This window comes from Puma concolor, chromosome B2 (genome assembly GCF_028749965.1).
Source record: "Puma concolor isolate L17-30 chromosome B2, mPumCon1.1.hap2, whole genome shotgun sequence".
Classification (NCBI taxonomy): Eukaryota; Metazoa; Chordata; class Mammalia; order Carnivora; family Felidae; genus Puma; species Puma concolor.
Window position 1 is genome coordinate 9,251,914 of NC_141671.1, and position 22,143 is coordinate 9,274,056.

Here is a 22,143-nt window from a genome sequence, read left to right on the forward strand (position 1 = left end):
GCTCACTGCCACTTCTGGTGTATAAAACCATCCAATAGGCGGACGGTACGTTTATTGCCCTAAATTCACAGTGGATGGGGAGACAGAGCCCCAGGCTGCAAAACTGCAAGAAAGTACAATGTTGAAAATTAATTTTAATGGAAGAAAAAAAAAAAAACACACCACAAGTATGAGAGGAGAGGGGGCAGGATCTTCCCTACATACAGCAAAACATACTATAAAGCTACCGTATTTAAAGCAGTGTGCTATTTTCTTAGAAGGAAACAAAGGTATCAGTGGAACGGAGTAGAAGGTCCAAAATGAAACCAACACAGATGCACATGCATGTACACACACACACACACACACACACACACACACACACACACACTCTTTCATATGACTAAAGTGGCATTTCTTTTTTTCTCTTTTTTTTTTAATAAGTAATCTCTACTACCAGTGTAGGGCTTGAGCTCACGACTAGATCAAGAGTCTCATGCTGTACCGACTGAGCCAGCCAGGTGCCCCAAGAGTGGCATTTCAAAATCATAAGAGTCTTGAGAATGGCTGAGCCATTCAACAGAGTGCCCTAGTATAACTGGCTATGCATCTAGGAAAAATATAAAGTTAGATCTGTAACACACACACACACACACACACACACACACACACACACACACCTTTCCAAGGAGACTAAGAAAGATCAAAATAATAAAATTATTAAATCAGGAGAAGAAAATACAGAGTATTGTTATTTTTTTTTAATGTTTATTCATTGTTGAGAAAGAGAGAGAGACAGAGCACGAGCAGGGGAGGGGCAGAGAGAGAGGGAGACACAGGATCCAAAGCAGGTTCCAGGCCCCAAGCTGTCAGCACAGAGCCCAACGTGGGGCTTGAACTCTCTAGCCGTGAGATCATGACCTGAGCTGAAGTCAGATGCTTAGGCTCCCCCAAATACATAGTATTGTTATAATTTAGGGATTAGGAAAGACCCCCCCCAAAACAAGCCACCAACTTCATAAACTATTAAGATTGTAGTTTTATATATTAAAAAATGGGGGCGCCTGGGTGGCTCAGTTGGTTAAGTGTCTGCATCTTGGTTTTGGCTCAGGTCATGATCTCCTGGTCCTGAGACAGAGCCCCAAGTGGGGCTCTTTGCTGACTGGGTGGAGCCTGCTTGGGATCCTCTCTCCCTCTTTGCCCCTCCCCCACTCACAGTGTCTCAGTCTCTCTCAAAATAAACTTAAAAAAAAAAAAGAGCAAAACTTTGGTAGAGAGAAATATTTCATAGATAAAATTAATAGAAAAATGACAGAGGGGGAAAAAGTATTTACTATGCACACACATGCATGCACACACCAGAGAAAGTCCAGTGTCTGAAACTCATTAAAAGTACCAATAATTCAATAGGAAAGTTATAAATAGCCTTGTAAACAAAAACGGTAGAGGATTCAAAGAGGCAATTCACAGAGATCCGAGTCGGGTCAGAGATGTTTACATTTATGTGTGTAAAATGAGGACAGTCATCGTACCAAATTGAGAGGGATGTTGAAGTTTAAAATCAGTAAATTCCACGCGAAGTGCTTGAAACAATCCTGGCACATAAATACACTGAATAAATACTAGTCAGTAGCAGTAACAGTAGCAGCAGTGATGGTAGGAACAAGGACCAAGAAAAACACAAACTAAAAATCGGAGATCATCATCTAGCATCACTAGCAAAGCCATAAAAGGACGTATGTTATCCAATACTGGAAAGAGTACAGGAAACCAGGCATCCGCTCCGCCCTGGCAGTGGGGACATGGGGACAGGACTGGCTCGGCCTGTCTGGAGGGCGATCTGGCCTCATCTACCTGCATTTTCCTCCCTGTGCCCTGTGACAGGCATTCAATATATAGAAATGTCACCTATGGAAAGACGCAGGTGTACAAAAACATGTATAAGGACAGTTAAAATTAGAAATAACCGAAACCACAATGGCATGGGGAGAGCTAACTATAGGAGAGCTAACTATATTCTGACAAATCCATATAATGGGCAGAGTGCAGCCACGACAGAATGAAGACCAGGGTGGAAATGCGTCCAATGGCTTGCTAAGCACAAACTGCAAGCCACAATTTGCACCTTCATATAAAACATGTATTTGCAAATTAACAAAAAAGGGAAAGTCCAAGCTGTTATTGTGGTTACGTCTAGGAAGGGAAGCAGGACTAGGTGGGAGGACCAAGTATTTTAAACTTTACTCCACTGACGGTCTCTGATTTCTTTAAATAAGCAAGCATGTACTAAAAACAAGTATTTTCTTAACAACAACAAAAACGGTAGGGGCGCCTGGGTGGCTCAGGTGGTTAAGCATCTGATTCTTGCTTTTGGCTCAGCTCATGATCTCACGGTTCATGGGTTCGAGCCCCGAGTCAGGCTCTGTGCTGACAGCTCGGAGCCCGGCGTTTGCTTCGGATTCTGTGTCTCCCTCTCTCTCGGCCTCTCCCCTGCTCACACTCTTTCTCAAAAATAAACAAACATCAAAAAGAAAATTTTTTTTGAATAAAAAAAAAGGCAACGAAGTCACTGTTTCTTAACAGTCCTCAGTGGGCACCTGAGTAGATGACAGTGTCCACGGTGCCCCTTCAACAGCCAGCAGAAGCCCCACCTCTGCAGGTATGCTCCAGAGAGGAGCTATTACAGCTGGACACTAACAGAATCGTTCAACTTGAACCTGGCTCCACTCATAACCTGCCGATCTGATTGGGAATGGAAGGCAACAGCAGTATCTGTGACCGTGAGTTACACTTCTTGGGGTGTATTAAGAAGTTCGCATGCTGGTTTGGCAGTCTTCAGAACCCTTACACAACACGAAAAAGTCCCCCAGAGCAACAGATCCGGGTTCCTAATCACACCAAGTTGGGGCCAACATGTATTCCTACGGAGATCTCTTCTCTTAGGTGCACAAATAGAAGGAGACCTACCTTACCTGAAAAGGGCAGCCAACGGGCTGACCATTTCAACACCATTAGTCCTGTATTAACAGCAAAAGGTGAAGCAAGACCCAAAAGAGCTCTTCACGTGGCCACTTGTTATGGTCAAATGGGACAATGTGTGTCTAGATCCATTTAAAAAAAATATTTATAAAATTCAACTACGGTACACAGACGGCATGGCCCTTTTCTAGCTTCTTTTACTCCATGAGGCAAGACAGGAGGACCACACCCAGAGCTAGTTTGGGGAAGGATGGCAGTGGCTGAGTCATGCTAGACCTTCAGAGGTGGCAGACGTTTTAAGGGCCACACCTTGGCCACACTTGTGACACAGAGCAGCAAACGTCAGACGGAAGTCATGGGCTGAGAAAGGCTGACCCTCACACTCTTCAGCAAAGCAGGAAGCAAGAAATGAGTGCCGCCTGCCTCATTTTCTCGACCTCTGTAATATCATCGACCGCAAATGGCAAACTTAACTGTCGCTGTCACCAGAAGTTGTTTTGGCTGAAGGTGGACGGAAAGGGGGTGGAGTTGCCCACCAGATAGCTAGAGAGACGCTTTTAGAAGAACCACCAAGACGAACCTGGGCCATAATAAAGCCACATAATCTTCCACATGCATTTCAGGACACAGCCCTTCCATCACAAGAAACTATCGTTCCGTCCCAAACACTCCTTTTAACACGGTAGTAGTTAATTAGGTTGCTTAGGAGCAGACCAGGGTTTGGGCTGGTGCAGAAGTGAAAAATTTCTGCCATTCTGATTAGGGTCTTTTTTTTTTTTTTTTTTTTTTTTTTCATTCCTCTTCACGGAAAAAAAGAATCAGGTTAACACCTTTTTTTCCCCCTAGTTTCTAAGTGTAATTACACTTGTAAATAAAAGTCATAACTAATCAGAATTTCTGATTCCGTGATTTTGATTATAATTTATACGATGGTTCTTCATACTCATTCAAACTGTGGGTAGTCACGAGCTTTTCGCACAAAGAAGTGTGGTATCTGTTTAAGGCCTTTATTGGGGCTAGGGGACAGGAACCGCATGGACAGTGACCGAGTGGCTGGCCACTCTGTGCCCAGCTCCAGGCTGGACGCTTTCCCGTGGTCTCTCATTTCATCTGCTACTCACAATATCTTTAAATACCCAAATTACCAGACATGTGAGGAGACTGACCATTTCACTTCCAGATAAGTCTTGTACATCTGGCTGGCAATTTGGTTATAAAGATTTTTAATGGTGCTAGATAAGAGGACCATAAGAGAGAAGGAATTAAAAGGAGGAAAATATTTGTCAGGCAAACATGTCAACAGTCTCTGGAGAAAAGGGAGGGAAGCAGTTTCCCTGTTTGCTAGATGATGAAAAGCCCAAAGAAGGCTAAGAATTTCTGTTACCGAGTTCTGGGCTTTGGCGTGCAGGATCCTCCCGGAGTCCTCTGGTTTCAGGGAGGGACGCCAGGCCCAGGAAGGGATCAAGGGGTTCTGCCAGCTGTGAACTGTCTTGATACACCCAAGACTATCGCTTATAAGCTCTGTTACTAGAATTGCACTTCTAGAAGCAACACTGCGGCACAGCTAAGGCCTTAGCTTTCCCCCAGCCCTTTCACGCTGAGAGGGATCTTTTCTCAAACAGTGCCTCTCAAACTTGGTGCACCAGAATGACCTGGGGGTAGGGGCTGTTTAACCTACTACTGCTGCTCCCCTCCCCTCCCCACACCCCCCCCCAGAGTTTCTGACTCTTTGGGTCTTGGGTGTGACTGGAAATCCTGCATTTCTAACATGCTCCCGAGTGCTGCTGCTGGTCTGGGACCACATACTGAAGAACCACTATTCTAAGAGACCAGACCAGAACCCATCGAAGATAAGACAAGGCTGCATTTTTTTATGTGGCAAAATCTTTATCAATTGCGACCTGAGCCACACAAAGGCAGGGAATTTTGTCCGTTGCTGGGTGCCCGGCGTCTGGAACGGGGGCTGGCACGTACCTGGTGTGCTGTACGTATCTACTAGGTACGTCAACTGAATCCGTAGGCTCCGTGGTGGAAACTGGCCCACGTGGGTGGGAGTGGGCAAGAGAGAGTAGTTGCATTTGCACCAGGCTGCTAACAGTTTTTTTTTTTCTTTTTCATGGTCACAACAGAATACATTTTTAAGTATTTCACAACCAGATCTTTGGGAGGGGGAAAAAAAAAGCCTTAATTTGTTGCATGTGCCATTTTCCTTGGTGTAAATTCTTCCACCAAGGTCGATTACAAGCTACCATCCTGGCATCACTGATTGCAGACTTAGGGAGAGAGGAGCACAGGTGGTTCTTGTGAGCAGGTGGAAGGTCTCCACACACCCCCGGGTGCAGCTAAATGTTGGGAGTCCACACCAGGGCTGCCCAGCTGCCCTTCTCATGGCATATTCAGGTCTTTCTGGTCCTGCAGCCTAACACTGCTTTATTTTAAAAATGACTTTTTTTAAACGTTTATTTTTGAGAGACAGCGTCAGCAAGAGAGGGCCAGAGAGAGAGGGAGACACAGAATCTGAAGCAGGCTCCAGGCTCTGAGATGTCAGTACAGTGCCCGACGCGGGGCTCGAACTCACAGATCGTGAGATCACGACCTGAGCTGGTTGGATGCTTAACCATCTGAGTCACCCAGGCGCCCTGTCAACACTTCTTTAGAATCCAAGGTAAATGACCCACATATTCCTTCCGAAGCATCTAATTCTGAACATTCAAAACTCAGATTTTCCATGTTTTAGTACGCGGGTGTGAATGGAAGTCTGAACTACAGTATTAATTCTGCATCCATTTTCTTTAGGTTAGTAGAAAGGAACAAATTGCGGCACTTCAAAAGGAGGTAGAACTGATTTATTTCTGTTATCTGCTTCTGTGTGTACCACAGTTAATATCGTCACTTGCAAACGATAATAAACACGGTGCAAAAAATTTTTTTTCCCTTAATTTATAAATTCAATCTAGTCTTCAACAATATATAAATTTACCGGTTGACTGGTATATTTCAAAATGTTTGGAATGCACAATTACTACATATGATGAATAATGTTTATTATGCATTTCTTCTCTTACCGAGTATTTCGTACAAAGTAATGCTTCTCAGTTGAATTTGATTCATTTCTGCTAGTTTCTTAATAATACACTAACAGATGTTTCTTCAATCTCCACAGACGATTGCCATTATTTTTCTAAAAATTTTCACCTTTTTAATTTGTTTTTTGATATATACATTTACGATTATTTTCTCCTGCGCATTTGTTGTTATTTTTCTTTTTAAGGGAAGTGTCGTCGACACGTATGATGTTAGTTTCAGGTGTACAACATAGTGATTCAACAATGATACACCTTACGAAATGCTCACCACAGTAAGTGAGGTGACCATCTGTCACCATATGAAGTGACTACAATATTATTGACTACATTCCTGGTGACTGACTTGTCTTATAACTGGAAACTTGTACCTCTTAACCCACTTCACCTTATTTGCTAAGAGCTGATGTGCACTGGAAGGCAAGCTCTACTTAACAATGAAGGTACCACTCGCGACAGTCACATAAGCAACGACAGCAAACACTTCAGGGTTTAGCGCGTTTAGCACTTCACACACATTCAACCTTCCCAGGGACTGAGGGAGGAACCCCAATTCTGGTGAGGGAAACGGGGGCCGGGGGGGGAAGGGCAGTGGTGTGCCCAAATCATCAAAGTACGACGTGGTCCCGCCGGGATCAACAACCATGCCGAGAAGTAGGTCCTGAGTGGGTCTGTCTTAATCACCCAGGTAAGTAAATGATAAATGCCAACACTTCCTAGGCCTTCCCTGAACTGCAGACTTTGATCCTTTCTTCTCCAAGTGACAGGGAAGCTTCGAGTGGCCGATTCACAGCATGCCTGACCATAAACCAGACAGAGCTTCACCAGGCTGTGCACAGCACGTTTTCTCTGTATCATCGACCAAGAGGGTGAGCACAGCTCCGGGGTTCCACCGGGGGTTAGGCATGCCAAAATTAAAGTCCAGCTACGAGAAACCATGTGCTTTGAAAATCTCTACTGTTATTTCAAAATGTTAATGTACACTTTATATAGAAGACGCATCTCCGTGATTCCCCGTTTCTGCTCTTTCTTCAAGGTCTGGTACACTAGTCCACAACGGGGGTGGGGGTCAATTCTGCCCCCAGGAGACATGTGGCAATGTCCAGAGGCAAACTTGATAGTCTTTTTTTTTTTTTTTAAATCTCTATTTATTTTTGAGAGGGAGACAGAGTATGAGCCAGGGAGGAACAGAATAAGAGAGGGAGTCTTTCCTCCAGAGGAGTACTCAAAGACTGATTTTTAAAGGCTAATGTGCGAGAGCCTAAGAAAATTCAAGTTTTGTTGCTGTTGTTGTTACTTTGTTTTTTGTAACCAGCAAAATCAGAGAGCCTAGGAAATCACGGTCCAAAGAGCCATCTTAGTTCAAGACGGAATTATGTGACCTTTCTTTATGCACAGTACTCTCACTCTCTAGCTGGCTCTGGGCTCTGACAGGTTGCAAACCGTTGGCTTTCTCGAAGCAGCCAGAAGCCAGGCCCGGACCTGGTAAAGCATGTAATAAATAACATCTGATGGCTCGTCTCTGCGAGCCCTGGCAGTATCGATCCCCCAAATCAACCTGATGGATCTGTCTCGTTTTCATATTGCACAGCGAGAAGTGAAAACAACACAAAGGTTTTTGTGGCACCACATTAATTTTTTTTTTTTTTTTTTTAAGTTAGGGAGACCAGTTCTTGGTTCGCCATCGTTCATCAAGCCTTGCACTATGACCTCTCTGCCAAAGCCACGTTTCCAGTGCGCGGCCCTCGCCTCCTGGAAGGCTGGACGGCCTCCGGCGTCACTCACAACCAACTCCTACCAAATAACCGTCTCACCGAGGCCGCGCTCCGCCGCAGCCGTCCCGGCAGCCCCAGGACTGAAACCCCCGGACAGTCTGAAGTCTTCCTTCTTTTCTCAGCCCGTCCCTCACTTCCGTGCTGCCTTTCCACACGCTCACCGCTGCTGTCCCGCCTCGCGGCTCGTTCAACCTACGGCGCCCAGAGCCTAGAGGGTGTGACCCGGTTCCCTTCCCGGGGAGATTTCTTGGCTTTCTGTCCCCTCGGTAACCTGCTCCCTGCAGGCCTCGGCCCCACAGAGCGAAAAGCCTTCCTCCCGCCGGGCAGAGTAACTCCCTGGAGGGCGGGGCGCCCCGCGTATCAAATCGCGCCGTTCCCCGCCTGTGCTGGGGCCTGGCGTGCGGCAGTAGCCCCCGCTCGGCGCTCCCGACCGAGGTCCTCCGGCCTGACCTCGGCCTCCGGAGCCCCCTCACGCTTCGCCCGCTTTGCGCCGTGGGTGACCGACCCATCTTCAGGGACATAGGGACGCCGGAAGGGGGCGGGCGTCGGGTACCAGCGCACCTGCCCCACTTCCCCGGGGCCTCCGGGCTAGTCCCTCCGAGCGAGGCCCGAGTGGAGGCCAGCCTCACGCCAGCGCGCGGATTCTGCGGCCGGCTCCAGCTCGGAGAACCGTGCTTCCCGACCTACGGCGGTGTTTGCCCAACGTCCCGGGAGATCAGATCTCGGTATTTCTCTCACTGAAGAGGGTGGAGGTAGCGCGTGGAATGAGTGCCACGGGCCATTCTTATTATCAGGGAAGCTCGGGGAAACACTGGGTTCTTTCTTTGTGCCGGGTGTCTTGAGTCTCTACTGGAGAATGAATACAGCGTCAGAGACCACGGAGGAGAACATCCAGGAATGAGCGGAGACTTTGTAGCCAGGTTTGGGTGGCCCCACTCATCAGGGGGGCCCTGAGCCAGCCCCCTAACCCCTGGCTGCCGACTTCTTCCCACGTCAACAAGCATGATGATAATGCCCACTTCATAGGTTTTTATGCGGATAGTGGGCTCATGTGCGTGAAGCACTCAATTTGGTGCCCTCCATACACGCGGGCACTCGATAAACATTAGCTATTATTATCCCATAGACCAGAGACTGCTGAGTGGTAGCCCTTAAGCCAAATCTGTCCTAGAGACCTATTTTGTTTGGCTTGCACATTTTCCTTTTTAATCGAGCCAACATTTTAAAACTGGTAGATTTCTGGCATTTTAAGGTTGAAGGACGGGCAGCAGGCAGGGCCTGCCTTACCCTCTGGCAGACCTCGCCCAGGGCTGGGTCCCACGGCCCCCTCTTGATAGGGCGTTTCTTCTTTGTTCAAGCAAAGCCCGCACATCACGATCCCCACCCCACTACCCCGCAGGGAACTCCCTGCCTGACCCTCGTACCAAGGCCAATCTCTATTCTCGACCAATTCTACCAACATATCCAACGTTAGGTTCTATTCTCCTTCAGTCCCAACGGTCTCTCTGTCTGTGACCTGCCTTCTACTCCCTACCTCTGCCTTGGGATGCTTCCCTAGCCCTGAACAACCTCCTCAATCTTCTGTCTGCACCTAGCACCGGGGCTCCACCTGAGAATGCACAGGAGAACGATCTGGGACACATACCCATGTGGGGATCCCACCCCCACAGGTTCTAATTAATCTGGGCGGAGCCCGAGTTTGGGTTTCGCTGGGGAAATGCCCAGATGATTCAGGTGTGCACCCTCGTGTGCCCCGAGCCTGCTGACCACGGGAGCCAGGCCTCCCCGCTCTCACGGCCGGCGGGCTCGTCCTCTTCTGCACCGCACAACCGAGGACTAGAAGAGTCTTGTTTTCGCTCCTGACTCCTGTTTAGTCTTGCTTGCGAATCACCTTGTGTTTAAAGCCTGTCTCCCCACACAGGCTGTAAACTCGCGAGTGGGCGGGTCACACCTCACACTTCGTTTGCATCCCCAACCGGACCCGGGGGCCGGCACACTGCGGGTGTCTAACGAACGCGCGCCTCTCAAGTATCGGAGTCTCCGGGGTCGAAGGCACTGCGGGGACGTACATGATGAAAACACCACTGACCGACCGAGACCGACTTCTGGGAGCTCGCAGGTTTGGAGGAGGGAGTCAAGGGCACCGACGATGGGGCTACAGGGAGGTGCACTTGATGGGCCGGTGAGGAGGGCGGCAAGAGAGGCCGGGCGGAGTGGGAGAAAGAGCCCACGAGCAAGTGAATGCACCAGAGGGACACCTGCAGCCTCTCACGTGCCAGGTCAGACCCGAGCTGGGAGGAAGGGAAGGCAGAACGGGAAAGGCGAGGTTTCACCGTACCTCGAACGAGGTGGTAATTAATTGAGTACGTCACGGGAGCAGCCAGCGAAGGCTGCAATTCTGGCATTCTTCTAGAAGCCAGGCAGAGGGAGAGGTGAGGGATGAGGGGGAAGAAGAGACCTAACACAAAAATCGAGGGTCGAGAGGAAGCTGAGAAGGGGAAACGGAGGCCCAGAGGCCGGTTCCCTGACTCTGGAGAGCAACACAGCCCTCCCCTCCTACCCCCTACACTGGCGCCTCGCGCGGCCCAGGCACCCCAATTTCTGCCGTTCAATCTTAAGCCGTGGTTTACTGTGCAAAAGTGAAATCATGTTAACAGTACAACTTTATTAACACATTTAATCACAGAAATAAAGATTTTAGTCACGATGCTGTTACTACTGCTAGTTCTATTGTAATAAGGAGCTTATTTTTCTGTTCCTTCTCCCAAGTCAGTGCACAGCTTATAAAGAGCCACAGATCCAAACAGCTACGACAGGAGAAAGCAGCCCCTTGCCTCACCCCTCCTGCCCATCGCCGCCATCTGTGGAGGTGGAATTGGGTTTTTTTTTTTCTTTTAAATTTTCTCCACTATATAACAAGGATCTCCTTTCCTCCAATTTTTTTTTTTAATTTTTTTTTCAACGTTTATTTATTTTTGGGACAGAGAGAGACAGAGCATGAACGGGGGAGGGGCAGAGAGAGAGGGAGACACAGAATCGGAAACAGGCTCCAGGCTCTGAGCCATCAGCCCAGAGCCTGACGCGGGGCTCGAACTCACAGACCGCGAGATGGTGACCTGGCTGAAGTCGGACGCTTAACCGACTGCGCCACCCAGGCGCCCCTGGAATTGGGTTTAAACGAACACAGGCTGGTGGTCCATCTTCCAACCCCAGGAGGTAGGTGCTACGATCTTCCCATTTTACAGGTGAGGACATTAAGACACAGAGCAGGTGGTAAGCCCCAGGCCACACAGCCGGCAGGTGGAACCACAATTAGAACTCAGGCACTCTGGCTCCAGACTCCATCGTCTGACCCTTCACTTTCCATCTTTTAGGTGAGGGTGAGGTCTTGTACGCATGGGCCCCCCTCGCCCCCAAGGCCTGCCAGACCCAGAAGGGCTCAAAAGGGATGGTGTTTGGGGCCCTGGGGCTACAGCTCTGGTTTTCTATCTCTAGAGCCTTGGAGTAGAAATGGCAGAGGGCAAAGGAGGGGTGAGCCCAAAAGGCTAGGAGTTCACTCCGGTGTCGGGAGCCACAGCATTTGGGGTCATGAAAACCAGAGCGTGGAGAAGCCCTTCTCAGCAAGTTCGGGCAGGAGCATGCCGGAGGAGCCAAAAGGATCTCCAGGGGAGCCAGGCAGGAGGAGCTGGCCCGGAGGACCAAGGGCATTCAGCTTCTTGCTCCCTGAAAGACGGGCTCCATTTACCAAAACATTCTTCTGGGAAAAGGAGTCTCACTGATGACAACTGCCAGCATCGTGCTGCCTCCTGCTCGCTGGCTGGGAGACCATCTCTATCCACGGCCCCTCTCTGTTTTGGGGATTACAGACAGGCCACAGATCCGAGCCCCTAACGAGTGGAGGAACCACAGCCACCTCAGATTATGTTTCACTTTTAGGCTTCAGGGCTTGAAGGGATTCTATTTTTAAGCTTTCTCGGTTCCACGCGTAAAAGAAGACATTTTAATGAAATTAGTTCTGGGTTTTAGGGGACGGTGGCTACCTCTGCCAAGAATTAACAGGCCAGTCACTTTGTTAAACCAGAAGTCTTGCTGCAGGAAGAGCATCTAATCCAGCGTCACCGGCCAAGTACCTGGGGACCTGTGAAAGCCACTCCAAGCCACTGAGGGTGCGGATGGCCCAGGATAGAACTTCCAGTACCAGAGCTCCACGGTGTGCCCCTGTCCTGAACAAAGTTTCAGAAATCCTTTTAGGTTCTATTCTCTGTAAAGTCCATCTTTCACCTTTTAAGTGCCAGAAAATGTCACGTACACAGAGAACAAACTTGTAAGTAACAAAACGTTAAAAATATTATGTTTTATATAAGCCAGTCACCCCTTCCATTAAAAAAAAAATTAAAAAAAAATTCCCTTTCATTTAACATCTAAAATAGCTTTGCTTATCCTGAATCTTTGAGAATGGGTTGTTACTCCAAGACCCACTGTTCAAAAGACACTTCTATGGGTGCCCATTAAAAAAAAAAAAATGTCACCACTCCTAAAAGGGAGTTTTCTACACATCCCAATTTCCCCATCTAGAGCACATGAGACGCGGTTAACTTTCTCTTGGTGAATGAGGCTTCCTCTAAGAATTCAAAGTCTCCAGTTTCAGTCCTGGCTTTGCCATTAGCTAGCTTGTGACCTTGGGAAAGTAACTGAACTCCGCTGGGGCTTAATTTCTTCACCTGCAAAACGAAGCAGATTGGGTCAGACAGCTCTCAGCGTTATGACTCACACCAAGACCTCAGGAGTTGTCAGTTGTTGCCTATGCTAACCTAAAGCATTATTCTTAGAGACTGTCAAGTTATAAGAATATTGCCTAGACCCTACAGATAGCCCCAGACAGCTGGGCGACAGCAACAGAAAGCAGACTGAAGTAGAGTATAGTTGACCCTTGAACGCAGGTTTGAACTACACGGGTCCACTTGTATGAGGGATTTTTTTTTTTTCTTTTCTTCTTCTTTTTTTTTTTTTTTACAGTACTCTTAAGTGTATTTTCTCTTCCTTGTGATTTTCTTAATAACATTTTCTGTTCTCTGGCTTACTTTATTGTAACACTGTGAACAATATGTATGCAAAAGATGTGTTAACTGTGTTATTTCTGGTCAACAGTAGGCCACTGGTAGTTAAGTTTTTGGGGAGTCAAGAGCTCTACTCAGATTTTTTACTCTGTGTGTGTGTCTGCGTGTGTGTGTAAGCTGTTCAAGGGTCAACTGTTCTTCTTTTTATCCTCTCCTTGTTCCATCAGCTGTCAGTTCTCCCATCACCCTCCAGCTGACATAAACCCCTGCCTTAGTTTACAAATCTAAGTAGTAGCTTCTTGCTTTGCTCAGGTTCCCCAGCAAAGCACAGCGCACGGGCCTCATGATAAAATCTGGCAACCAATGGGCGTTATCTCTTCTTGTTCAAAGCGGTCTTGTAGATGACTGTGGCCGCCATGGCCCCAAGACTGCCCCCCGTTAGGGCTCGGGGAAGACTGAGAATGCAATCTTGTAACCTGTACATTCTTCTAGTTCTAAAAACACACTGCTTTGTGGGGGGAGGGGGGAGGGAGGGAAGTGTTTGAAGCGAAAGTGACAACAGAAAATAAACCAATTTCCTTCTTATTGGAGCAAACCTTTGTGCACTATCCCTCTGTATTCCCCCCCCCCCCCCACGAGCTTCCCGTCCCCATCTCTGCTGTTGCTTTTCCAAGCCCTTCTGTTGTGTAACTTTTCTTGGTGTTAAGATACATTTTCCAAGTCACTCTTTGAAGCCAAGGAGAGGATCAGAGTAGGAGGAAGGAGATACCGTTAGTGGTTTCCTATATTTACTGCTTTCCCAGCTATTGTCCCTTCCTGGTCCCATGAAAAATGATTAGTAGAAAAAAAGGCTTCTTAGCAGTTGTAACTATGGTCCCTACAACACAATTTTTAAGCTGAGAACAAGCATGAAAATATGCATTAAACCGCATACTTCCTACCTCAAAGAATTCAGGAAAAGTTCCTTTTTAAAAACTGAATGGAAACAGAGAATCTGATTAAGAACCGAAATCTACTTCTGTGCTGTGCACGCTTTGGGGGTGATTTCACGGGCACCGACACGGGACTGGATATCATGAGCACGAGCCAGTGTTGGTTTTCACTCCTCCTGGTTTCAAAACGTTGGTAGGGAAATAGGTGGTTCAAAAAGGAATGGGAGCTGGTTGGCCCGGCCAAGTGGAAGACAAGGAAATCCCATGAAGTCAGAAAACCAGCCAGAAAACGAACGCAGACTATCTGAAGCTTTGCCAAATGGATCCCAGTCCTGTGGAAAGGGGTTAAAGGGGTGGGTGGTAGATCTCTAGGGAGGCAATAAAGACAGAAGAGTTAAAAGGCAACTACTGCATCAGACCTCTGAAAAACAAGAATAAAAGCAACTTTCCCCTCACAGCCTCTAAATCTGCAGGTGCTGCTTTTTATTCAGGTCTAAGCTTTGAGCATTATTTTGTTTTCAAGGCAGCTTTACACAGAGCAGCATTAATCTCCGAATCTACTCTTCCAAGGTGACGACTTCTAGAAAAACAACAACAACGACAAAAAATCCTTCCCTGTTTGCAAGCTTGGGTTCCTTAGCTCACAGGGCCACAGCTGAGGGTGCTTTGTCTCAGAGGATGATTAGAGTGGTGCCCTTGGTACTGATTATAGTGGAGCTATTTGCACTGCCCGCGTCTGGGCACCGCATTATATTAAAACTTCCATTTTGGGGTATGTAGCGACTAAAAATCCTCTCCTAGTTTAAACTTGGCATCAATCATGTATCTCAGCAGAAGCAAGATTATTGAGTATAGAACCACAGGAACCCAGCATTTTTCTTTTATACTTGCACAGGAAAAAAACCAGTCCCGGCTATATACATGGTCTATGGTTCCTCCATTCTTACACAGAAATTTCAAGCATGTGGGTTCTTTCCCAAAGTGTAATCAGCAGGCTGCTGTGACTGGATTAAATTAAATCAGATGTGAAAGGCCACTGTCTCTTGCATTAATATATCCCAAATTTTCTAGGCCTTGGATGAAATCATTTCATCCACGAGGGAGAAAATGATGAAGTCCTTTCTGCTCCAGAAAATAGCTCCTCTATGGTTCTCCACAGTTCTTCCATTTCCAACAGTTCACCATCTGAACACGAATTTACCTAGAGCGTGCCTCTGACCTGGTGACGACGGACAGCTCAGTCCTACAAACGCCACCAAACACAGACTGCACCCAAAAGTTAGCAGGTCCGTGGCGTCACGGGAGGAGCGGAGCCCAGGCAAAAAAAAGTGGGGATGAGTCGATCTAAATTTATCACAACCCAAGGCACAAGATCATGCTCAGGCAGTTCAACACCATCTCTAAATATTCCTGTCCTACTGACATGCCCCCGTTTTACCCATTGCTGGGACAGCCATGTTTTGTGGATTGAAAAACCCAGACTAATTGGGTATAAGGAATGACATATCCCTTTAGAAAACTCGTAACCATTTTACTCATACATGTAAACAAAGGAGGGCTGTACACGAGGTCCCATACAATTGCTCTAAGTTATAAAAGAAGTAACATTTCTGGATCGTAGTTTTGTTTTTTTTTTTTTTTTTCCAACATTTATTTATTTTTGGTACAGAGAGAGACAGAGCATGAACGGGGGAGGGGCAGAGAGAGAGGGAGACACAGAATCGGAAACAGGCTCCAGGCTCCGAGCCATCAGCCCAGAGCCCGACGCGGGGCTCGAACTCGCGGACCGCGAGATCGTGACCTGGCTGAAGTCGGACGCTTAACCGACTGCGCCACCCAGGTGCCCCTCTGGATCGTAGTTTTATTGGGCATCTATACTATTCGCCAGGCACTGTGCTAAGCGTTTTACACGGATTCTCATATTTAACCCTTCAAAAAAACCTTAACGGCAATATTGCTGTTGTTCCTATTTTACAAAAGAGGCAAACTGTTTTGAGAAATTAAGTTGTTTGCCTAAGAGCACGAAACCTGTAAATGATAAGAGGCGACTTGGCCAGTAAGGTAGTACTCCTATTTTCTTCCCCAAAAGGTGAGGATCTGCTCCCGTTAAGCTCTTAGCTGTTCTTGAGAACTAGAACCAGCTGGGTCTGCAACTCTGGCCTCCCGAACAGAATTCTCAACCTCTTCTTGGACACAAAGTGTTTAAATGGTCTCTTTGCTCAGCCAATCACTCAGCCATCCCCATGCTGTCATTCCCGGTTTAGGGAAAGAAGATCAACAAAATTTCAAGACTGGAATCACAGTCTAATACAATTTTGATAAGAAGCAAATCACACTTCACGTTCAATGCTCATGACTTTGGAATAATAATCTCGTGGCAAAAAAGATAAAGTTTTGAAAGAACTTGGAAGCCAGTGAGGATAATTTTTACACTTTAAATACAATGAACTCCAGGGAAGTTTGGCTAGACAAGTTTTGGAGGCTCCAAGGGCAGGCTAAGAGTCAAAAAAAAAAAAAAAAAAAAAAAAAAACAAATCACCAGCAATCTGGTGGTGGTCTCGTAACTTCCCATTGTCAAAAGTACTCTCCCATAAGTCTGAATCCAATGCAAGAATTATGTCAATAGCTGGTTGTTTCCGGTTAAGTTTATGATATAGTAACACGACTGTGTAAGGGGCCAATATGCTTAAAATATATCCAAACATGTTTAGGTCAGGTCAAGTAACAGTATTTAACGCCCAAAGCATGGAATATTCTTGTGACTGAGATCCAGCATACTGGGTACAGTGTGTCTAAGTAGGTACTGAACTCTATCTCCCCCCTGCTGGCAGACCCTTGTCACTAAAAACCAGGAGCTTCTTTGAGACTATCACACATCCTCAGCAAGTATCTCTGGGGCTGGAAAGCAGTTAAGACCCAGCCATGGGAGATACTGGAAAGAGTATGGGAATAAGAAATTTTCGTTATTCCAAGACCCGTCTCATTTCCCCAAGTGCTGCCTATGTGCTGACTTTCTTAAAGACCCCTGCAAAATCTTGATTCTCCAAAAAACAAACCCATTTGGAACTGACACAAGGTGAGGTCAACGACTGGTATTTATCAACCATTTATCTGACTCTCGTTGGTTGCCAGCCTCGTGGGGGCCAAGCCTCACCACGAGGGTGAAGACAGGAGCCATGGAGGAAGGGAATGAAGGAGAAAAAGGAGAAAGGGGAGAGACCTCCGGGCCACACTTCTTTCGAGTATCAACAAAAAGAGAAGCCGCATACTGACCTAAATCATCTCTCAAAGGCGCTTTATAAATTACAGGGACAAAGGGAGGGGGTGGCGGGTGGCCTGGGAATCCTACAGACACCCTACCCTCTGACCCGCCCCCCTCCCCCTCCAGCACAAGGGAAGAAGACAGAAAACAGAGCTCAACTCGGCCATTGGCGAGAAGCCCCCCCCCCTCCGGTTTTCAATCGCCCATCCATCGGCCCCCTAGAAAAAGATACATGTAAACACCATACCCACCCCCCGGGGCGGACACTCCCGGCCCGAGGTTCCTAGAACCGGAGGCCGGGGCATTTACTTACTTAGATTTTTCTTGCTTACTCATTTCCCTCAAGCACCCAACCCCCCGTTCCCACTCCAAAACCCCGCTCAACCGCCTACCCCCACGGCTCCAGCCCCTAACAGAATCCGGTGCCCCCCGCGGCGGCGGCAGCCCCCGAGCCGTCCCGGTCACTAACCTGCTGCTGTAAGGGCATTTCCGAAACCAGCCTGGCTCCGGGGGAGGTGGGGGGGCCGGCTGGAGAGGGGGCCCGGAGGGCCGAGCAGACCGGCGGCGCCGGGCGAGGGCGGGCGCCCGTGGTGGGGGGGGGGGGGGGTTAGGGAGAGCAGAGGGAGGGTGGCCGCGCCGGGGGCGGGTGCGAGGGCGCCGGGACCGTCCCAGGCCAGGGAGCCGGCGAGCAGGAGGAAGTGGGTGCCCCCCTCTCCCCCTCCAGCGCCCCCTCCCGCCGCCGCCTCCTCCCCAGTCACAGGCGCGTCCTCCGCGCACGTGTGCGAAACGTCACCGGCGGGTCCCGGGGAGAGGGACAGACCCAGCCGGCGGGACGGGAACACGGCTGCCCCCGCCCTCCGTCGCCGGGGGGCGGGGAGGGGGACAGGGCGGGGAAGGAAGGGGCAAGGGGAGAGGCGGGTCAAGGGCAGGCCCGGGGCCCGGCGAGGAAGGCCCGGGCGCTCGGGCCACGCGGGCGCCGCCGCCGCCACCGCCAGGATGCGCCCAGGCCGGGTCGCCTGCCCGCGGGTCCCTCGCCCCCAGACAGCCCACGCCCCAGCTCGCACCCGGCTTCCAGCCCCACCTCCCCCGCCGCCCCTCTCCGCCTCCCCCACCCCTTTGTTGCCGGGAGTTCCAGATCCCAAAATGTGTCAAGCGCAGCCTGGCAGAGCCCCTGCGCCCCGAGCACGCCTCAGGGACCCCCGGCCGCCAGCGGGCCTCTGACGCCGGCGGAGGGGGTGGGGCGATCACCCCAACTGTCCCCCCGGTTTCCAGCCCCCAGAGTCCCCCACTCCCCAGTTCACTACTCCCTCCCCCCCCACCCCCTTCTCCATCCGGGGCGTGACCCCTTCCTACGCCCGAGAAAGAGGAAGCTTCGAGTTGGAGGGGAGGGGAGGGTGGGGGTAGGGAAAAGTGCAGGAAAAGAAGGGGGGACCGCGAAAAGTTTCGGAGTGTTTGACGTGGTCCGCGCCAAGGCGATCCCCGCTGCCCCGCGCGCCTGGCGGAGCCCCCCGACCTCCGGGCGCAGGGGGGCAGTGCACGAGGCTAACAATAAAGCCCCGTTGGAGGGGCGGCCGCCGAGGCCCGCGACGCTCGGCCCTGCGCCGTCCCGGGGCGGCCCGCAGCGCGCCCACCACCCCGCGCGGTGCGAGCCCACCTCCCGCCCGGGCTGGGGACGGTGGGAACCGGAGGGCATTACCGGAGGGCCGCCGCCGCCGCCGCCGCCGCGTCCCAGCGCTGGTGGCTGCTGCAGCAGCCCGGCTCTGCTGGAGGGTCCGTGCGGCGTGGTGTAGAGGAGGCTGCCGGCCGTCTGCTCCGCGCCGGGGGCACTGGGGAGGAGGGGGCCGGCGGCGACGGCGCCGCTTTGGAGGGAAGAGGAACAGGAGGTGGTGGAAGTGTTCGTGGTGAGGATCTGGATGTACGCGCCCGGGGCGGCAGCGGCGGCGGCGGCGGGGAAGCCGGGGCTGGCTAGCAGTGCCCTTTTGTCCATGGAGGCTGCTGCGGCGGCGGCGACGACAGCCGCCCCCTCCCCACCCCCGGCGGTCACCAGGTACTGCTCCAGGGCGGGCTGGATCCCCTTTCTCATCTCTCGCTCCTGCTCTTTTTATTGCTATGGTATATTAATGTATTGTTTTCAATTTCTTTTATTATTTGCAGTCGGAGTTTCCAAGTCTCTCCTCCTTCTCTCCTCCCCGCCCGGCGCTTCCGAGCCCCTTCTGTCTCGTTTCTTTTTATTTTTCCGCACCGCACGGGCACCGGGGGCCAAAAATAATCGGGGCTCTGGAGAGAGGAGGGTCCCGGCCGCACGGATATCGGGCCCCGAGGGGGGATGGAGGCGTCGGGGGCGGCCGATGCAACGGATTGCGAGGCGGCGGCGGCAGCCCGGGTGCTGCGGCCGGCAGCTGAAAAATGGCTCCAGGAAGCTGCTGCTGACAATGAATGAAGGGATACGGTTTACGCGCCAAGGTCCTCCCGCGAAACTCAGATTTCCCGCCGGCTTTTCAAACCATATTTGCATATCCCCGCCCTTCAACCCGCCGAGGACCGTTCCCACAGCCCATTGGGCCTCTAGCTCCTTACTTAAGTCCCAATCGTGGCGCAGGGCCGCGGCTGGCTGGTTTCCATTGGCTGTCTTGCATCACGGTTACCGGGGCGACAGGGGCCTCATTTGCATAGACCTCCTTGATTGGCTAAGGGAGAGCAGGGTCTTTGGGAGGTGGGGCAAAAGCCTTTCCTTCTCTCCCACGGAAAGCCACGCCTTGTCCAAGCTCCGCCCGGTCCCCGCCCGCACGCCGGGCGGGGGCTGCTGACCTGGGCAGGCGCTCAGCGCCCCGCAGACTCAGTGTCAATCCGGTCTGGAGCGCAAGTTTCGCTTTTAGAAATTGTCAAGGTGACCAAGGGGACACTTGCGGGAATTCTCTTTCCTTTGGCCAGTCAGTGTAATAGATGAGCAAAAGCTGGAGATTCTCCCAAATATGTTCCAAAGGCAAGTTGGACCACGCGGACGATGCCTGGCAGGTGGGAACTGAGCCCTTTAAATCGTGGGTTTCTCTTTTCCTGAAATCCAACCAATGCCGCCGCGAGAGCTGATCCCGAGGCCCAGCCTGATAGACAGAAGCATGTGGGCAGACAGGGATCGTGGGGGCAGAAGGTTCGACTGACGTGACTGCGGGCACCAGTTTAGTTAGCATTCCAGATGATTCCTGGTAGCTTCATTATTAGCCGGGACTGGGTTTAAGTAAAAATTAAACTCTGAAATGTTTTGAGCGAAAGCTTACCACGAGTATGGGTTTTGAGTCCGGCAGACACCCCCCTTCCCTTCCCCGCCCCCCACTGGCCCAGAAGCACCCAGGGCAGTTAATCAAGGCTAACCTGGGACTGATCTGCGGGTTCCTAATCCGCCAAGCAGTAATCCGAAGAAGTACACGCTTCCCACGATGACGTCTTGCTCCCAGCAAACGCTGCACGCCCAGGCACCACCAAGCGCTTTACAATCTCGGTTTCCTACCACGTTCTCTGACTAAAAGCAAACGCAACGACACAGACCTATTCGGAAACATTTTAAAAGATTTTTCTTTTTCTTCTCTTTCTCTTTTTTTTTTTTTTTTTTTTTTTTTTTTTTTTTTTTTTTTTTTTAGTAAACTAGAATTTGTCACCAGAAGTCTATTAAGTTACTGTCAAACGGACTTCTGTGCTGATGCCAACTATTCGTGGGTCTTAAAATTGAAGACTGCTTCTGTGAGACAGGACAGGAAAAGGAACGCCTGCAGGATTGTGGGGAAAGGTGTGCCCGTCAGTTAGTCATCGTTTACGATTCCAGTCGCTGAGAATTGTACAAAATAGCTGCTAAGCTGGCGTTCAGGGGGTAATGAGGGCCGGGATCCTTAAAGCCCATATGCAAAACTTTATTATTGTTATTAATAATACGAATTTACAGAAACTCACATACTCAGTCTTAGGAAAGGCCTGACTAGATATGTCAGTCCAGGCTAGGACTTTCTTAAAACTTTCCGTCCTGTTAACCTAGGTTGAAACAGAATGAGCTAAAAGTACTGTTAAAGCTTGCCCCCGGCTCAGGTGCGCAAGGAGGCAAGCTAGTGGAGGACACGGCCTAGTACTCAAACATTCATGGATGCTCTTTCATAAAACTTCATAAAACCTTGAGGGCAGATTAGGTGGTACTCGAAGGGCATCAGTTCCTGGTTGGACGAGAGGCGTAGTGTTATCAGCAGCTTCCTCGACCTTGTTCCATCATTGTAGCTTTCCACTGTGGGTCCCTGCTGAGGAGCCCAGTGCTGTAACTACTCAGATAATACCACCTGTAAAACGTCACTGGTGGCACGCATTCGGTGGTGGGAAAGAGGGGACCCGCAGTTCTAAGATTAGAGACAAGCCCCGGATTTGGAACTGAGCGCCAAAATCCCTGCTAGAGCTCCCCACGGGTGGTCACGTCAAGATGAATACGCCCGGTCACAAAGGAGCAAACGTTCCCAATCCAGAGCCACACCTGTGATTCGCATTTAGAAAGCTTTGAAATACTTATTCTACATTAGCCAAGTTATATTTTTTAACGCAGGGCATTTGGTAGAAAACAAACGTTTTGACATGGTAACATGTGGTGAACCCCAGGTTGAAGTGGTAGAGAGAAGGGTCCGGAGAGAGAAGAGAAGGTGTTGGAAAACGAGATGCGAAAATTTGAGGTAGGTCTATTGATTTGTGGAGAGGCAGCATGTTTTCATAGAAAGATAATGGGCTTTGGAGCCAGAGTGATGTGGGGTTAAATTACAGCTCTGCCACTTACTGGTTCTATAACTTTAATCTTTAAAAGCCTGTTTTCTCCTATGGTAAGTGGGAACCCCTATTGCAGGACCCATATTACAAGGTCGCGATGAAAAGAGGCGATAATAAATGTGAAGTGCCAGGCATATACCAGGTGCTCAGTAAGTGGTAGCTATTTATGCTTCTACTTAATGGTGCGGTTTGCAGTTCTGTGTCGTCCAGTCTGACTCCCAGCCTCCAATCTTCCTGTTGTCCCTGGACGTCCACATGCTGCGGCAGCGTGGCTTTGTCCCAGAGTGG

General features: G+C 49.8%; 2 protein-coding genes across 3 annotated transcripts in view; one reads left to right on the plus strand and one right to left on the minus strand.

Moving 5' to 3' along the window:
* E2F3 (E2F transcription factor 3) overlaps positions 1 to 19,272 on the minus strand; it is a 78,376-nt gene extending 59,104 nt beyond the window's left edge. For both annotated transcript variants that reach the window (XM_086706148.1, XM_086706147.1), the window contains exon 1: positions 18,764 to 19,272. In XM_086706148.1, coding sequence (XP_086562274.1) covers positions 18,764 to 19,150 — 387 coding nt within the window. In that variant the 5' untranslated portion in view covers positions 19,151 to 19,272. The remainder of the gene's footprint in view (positions 1 to 18,763) is intronic.
* A 143-nt stretch (positions 19,273 to 19,415) lies between these two features.
* LOC147580713 (uncharacterized) lies at positions 19,416 to 20,645 on the plus strand. Its single transcript, XM_086706149.1, is given in 3 exon segments — positions 19,416 to 19,833; positions 19,836 to 19,885; positions 19,887 to 20,645. Coding segments are annotated over 3 exon segments (540 nt in total). The 3' UTR covers positions 19,959 to 20,645.
* Positions 20,646 to 22,143: the final 1,498 nt, after the last annotated feature.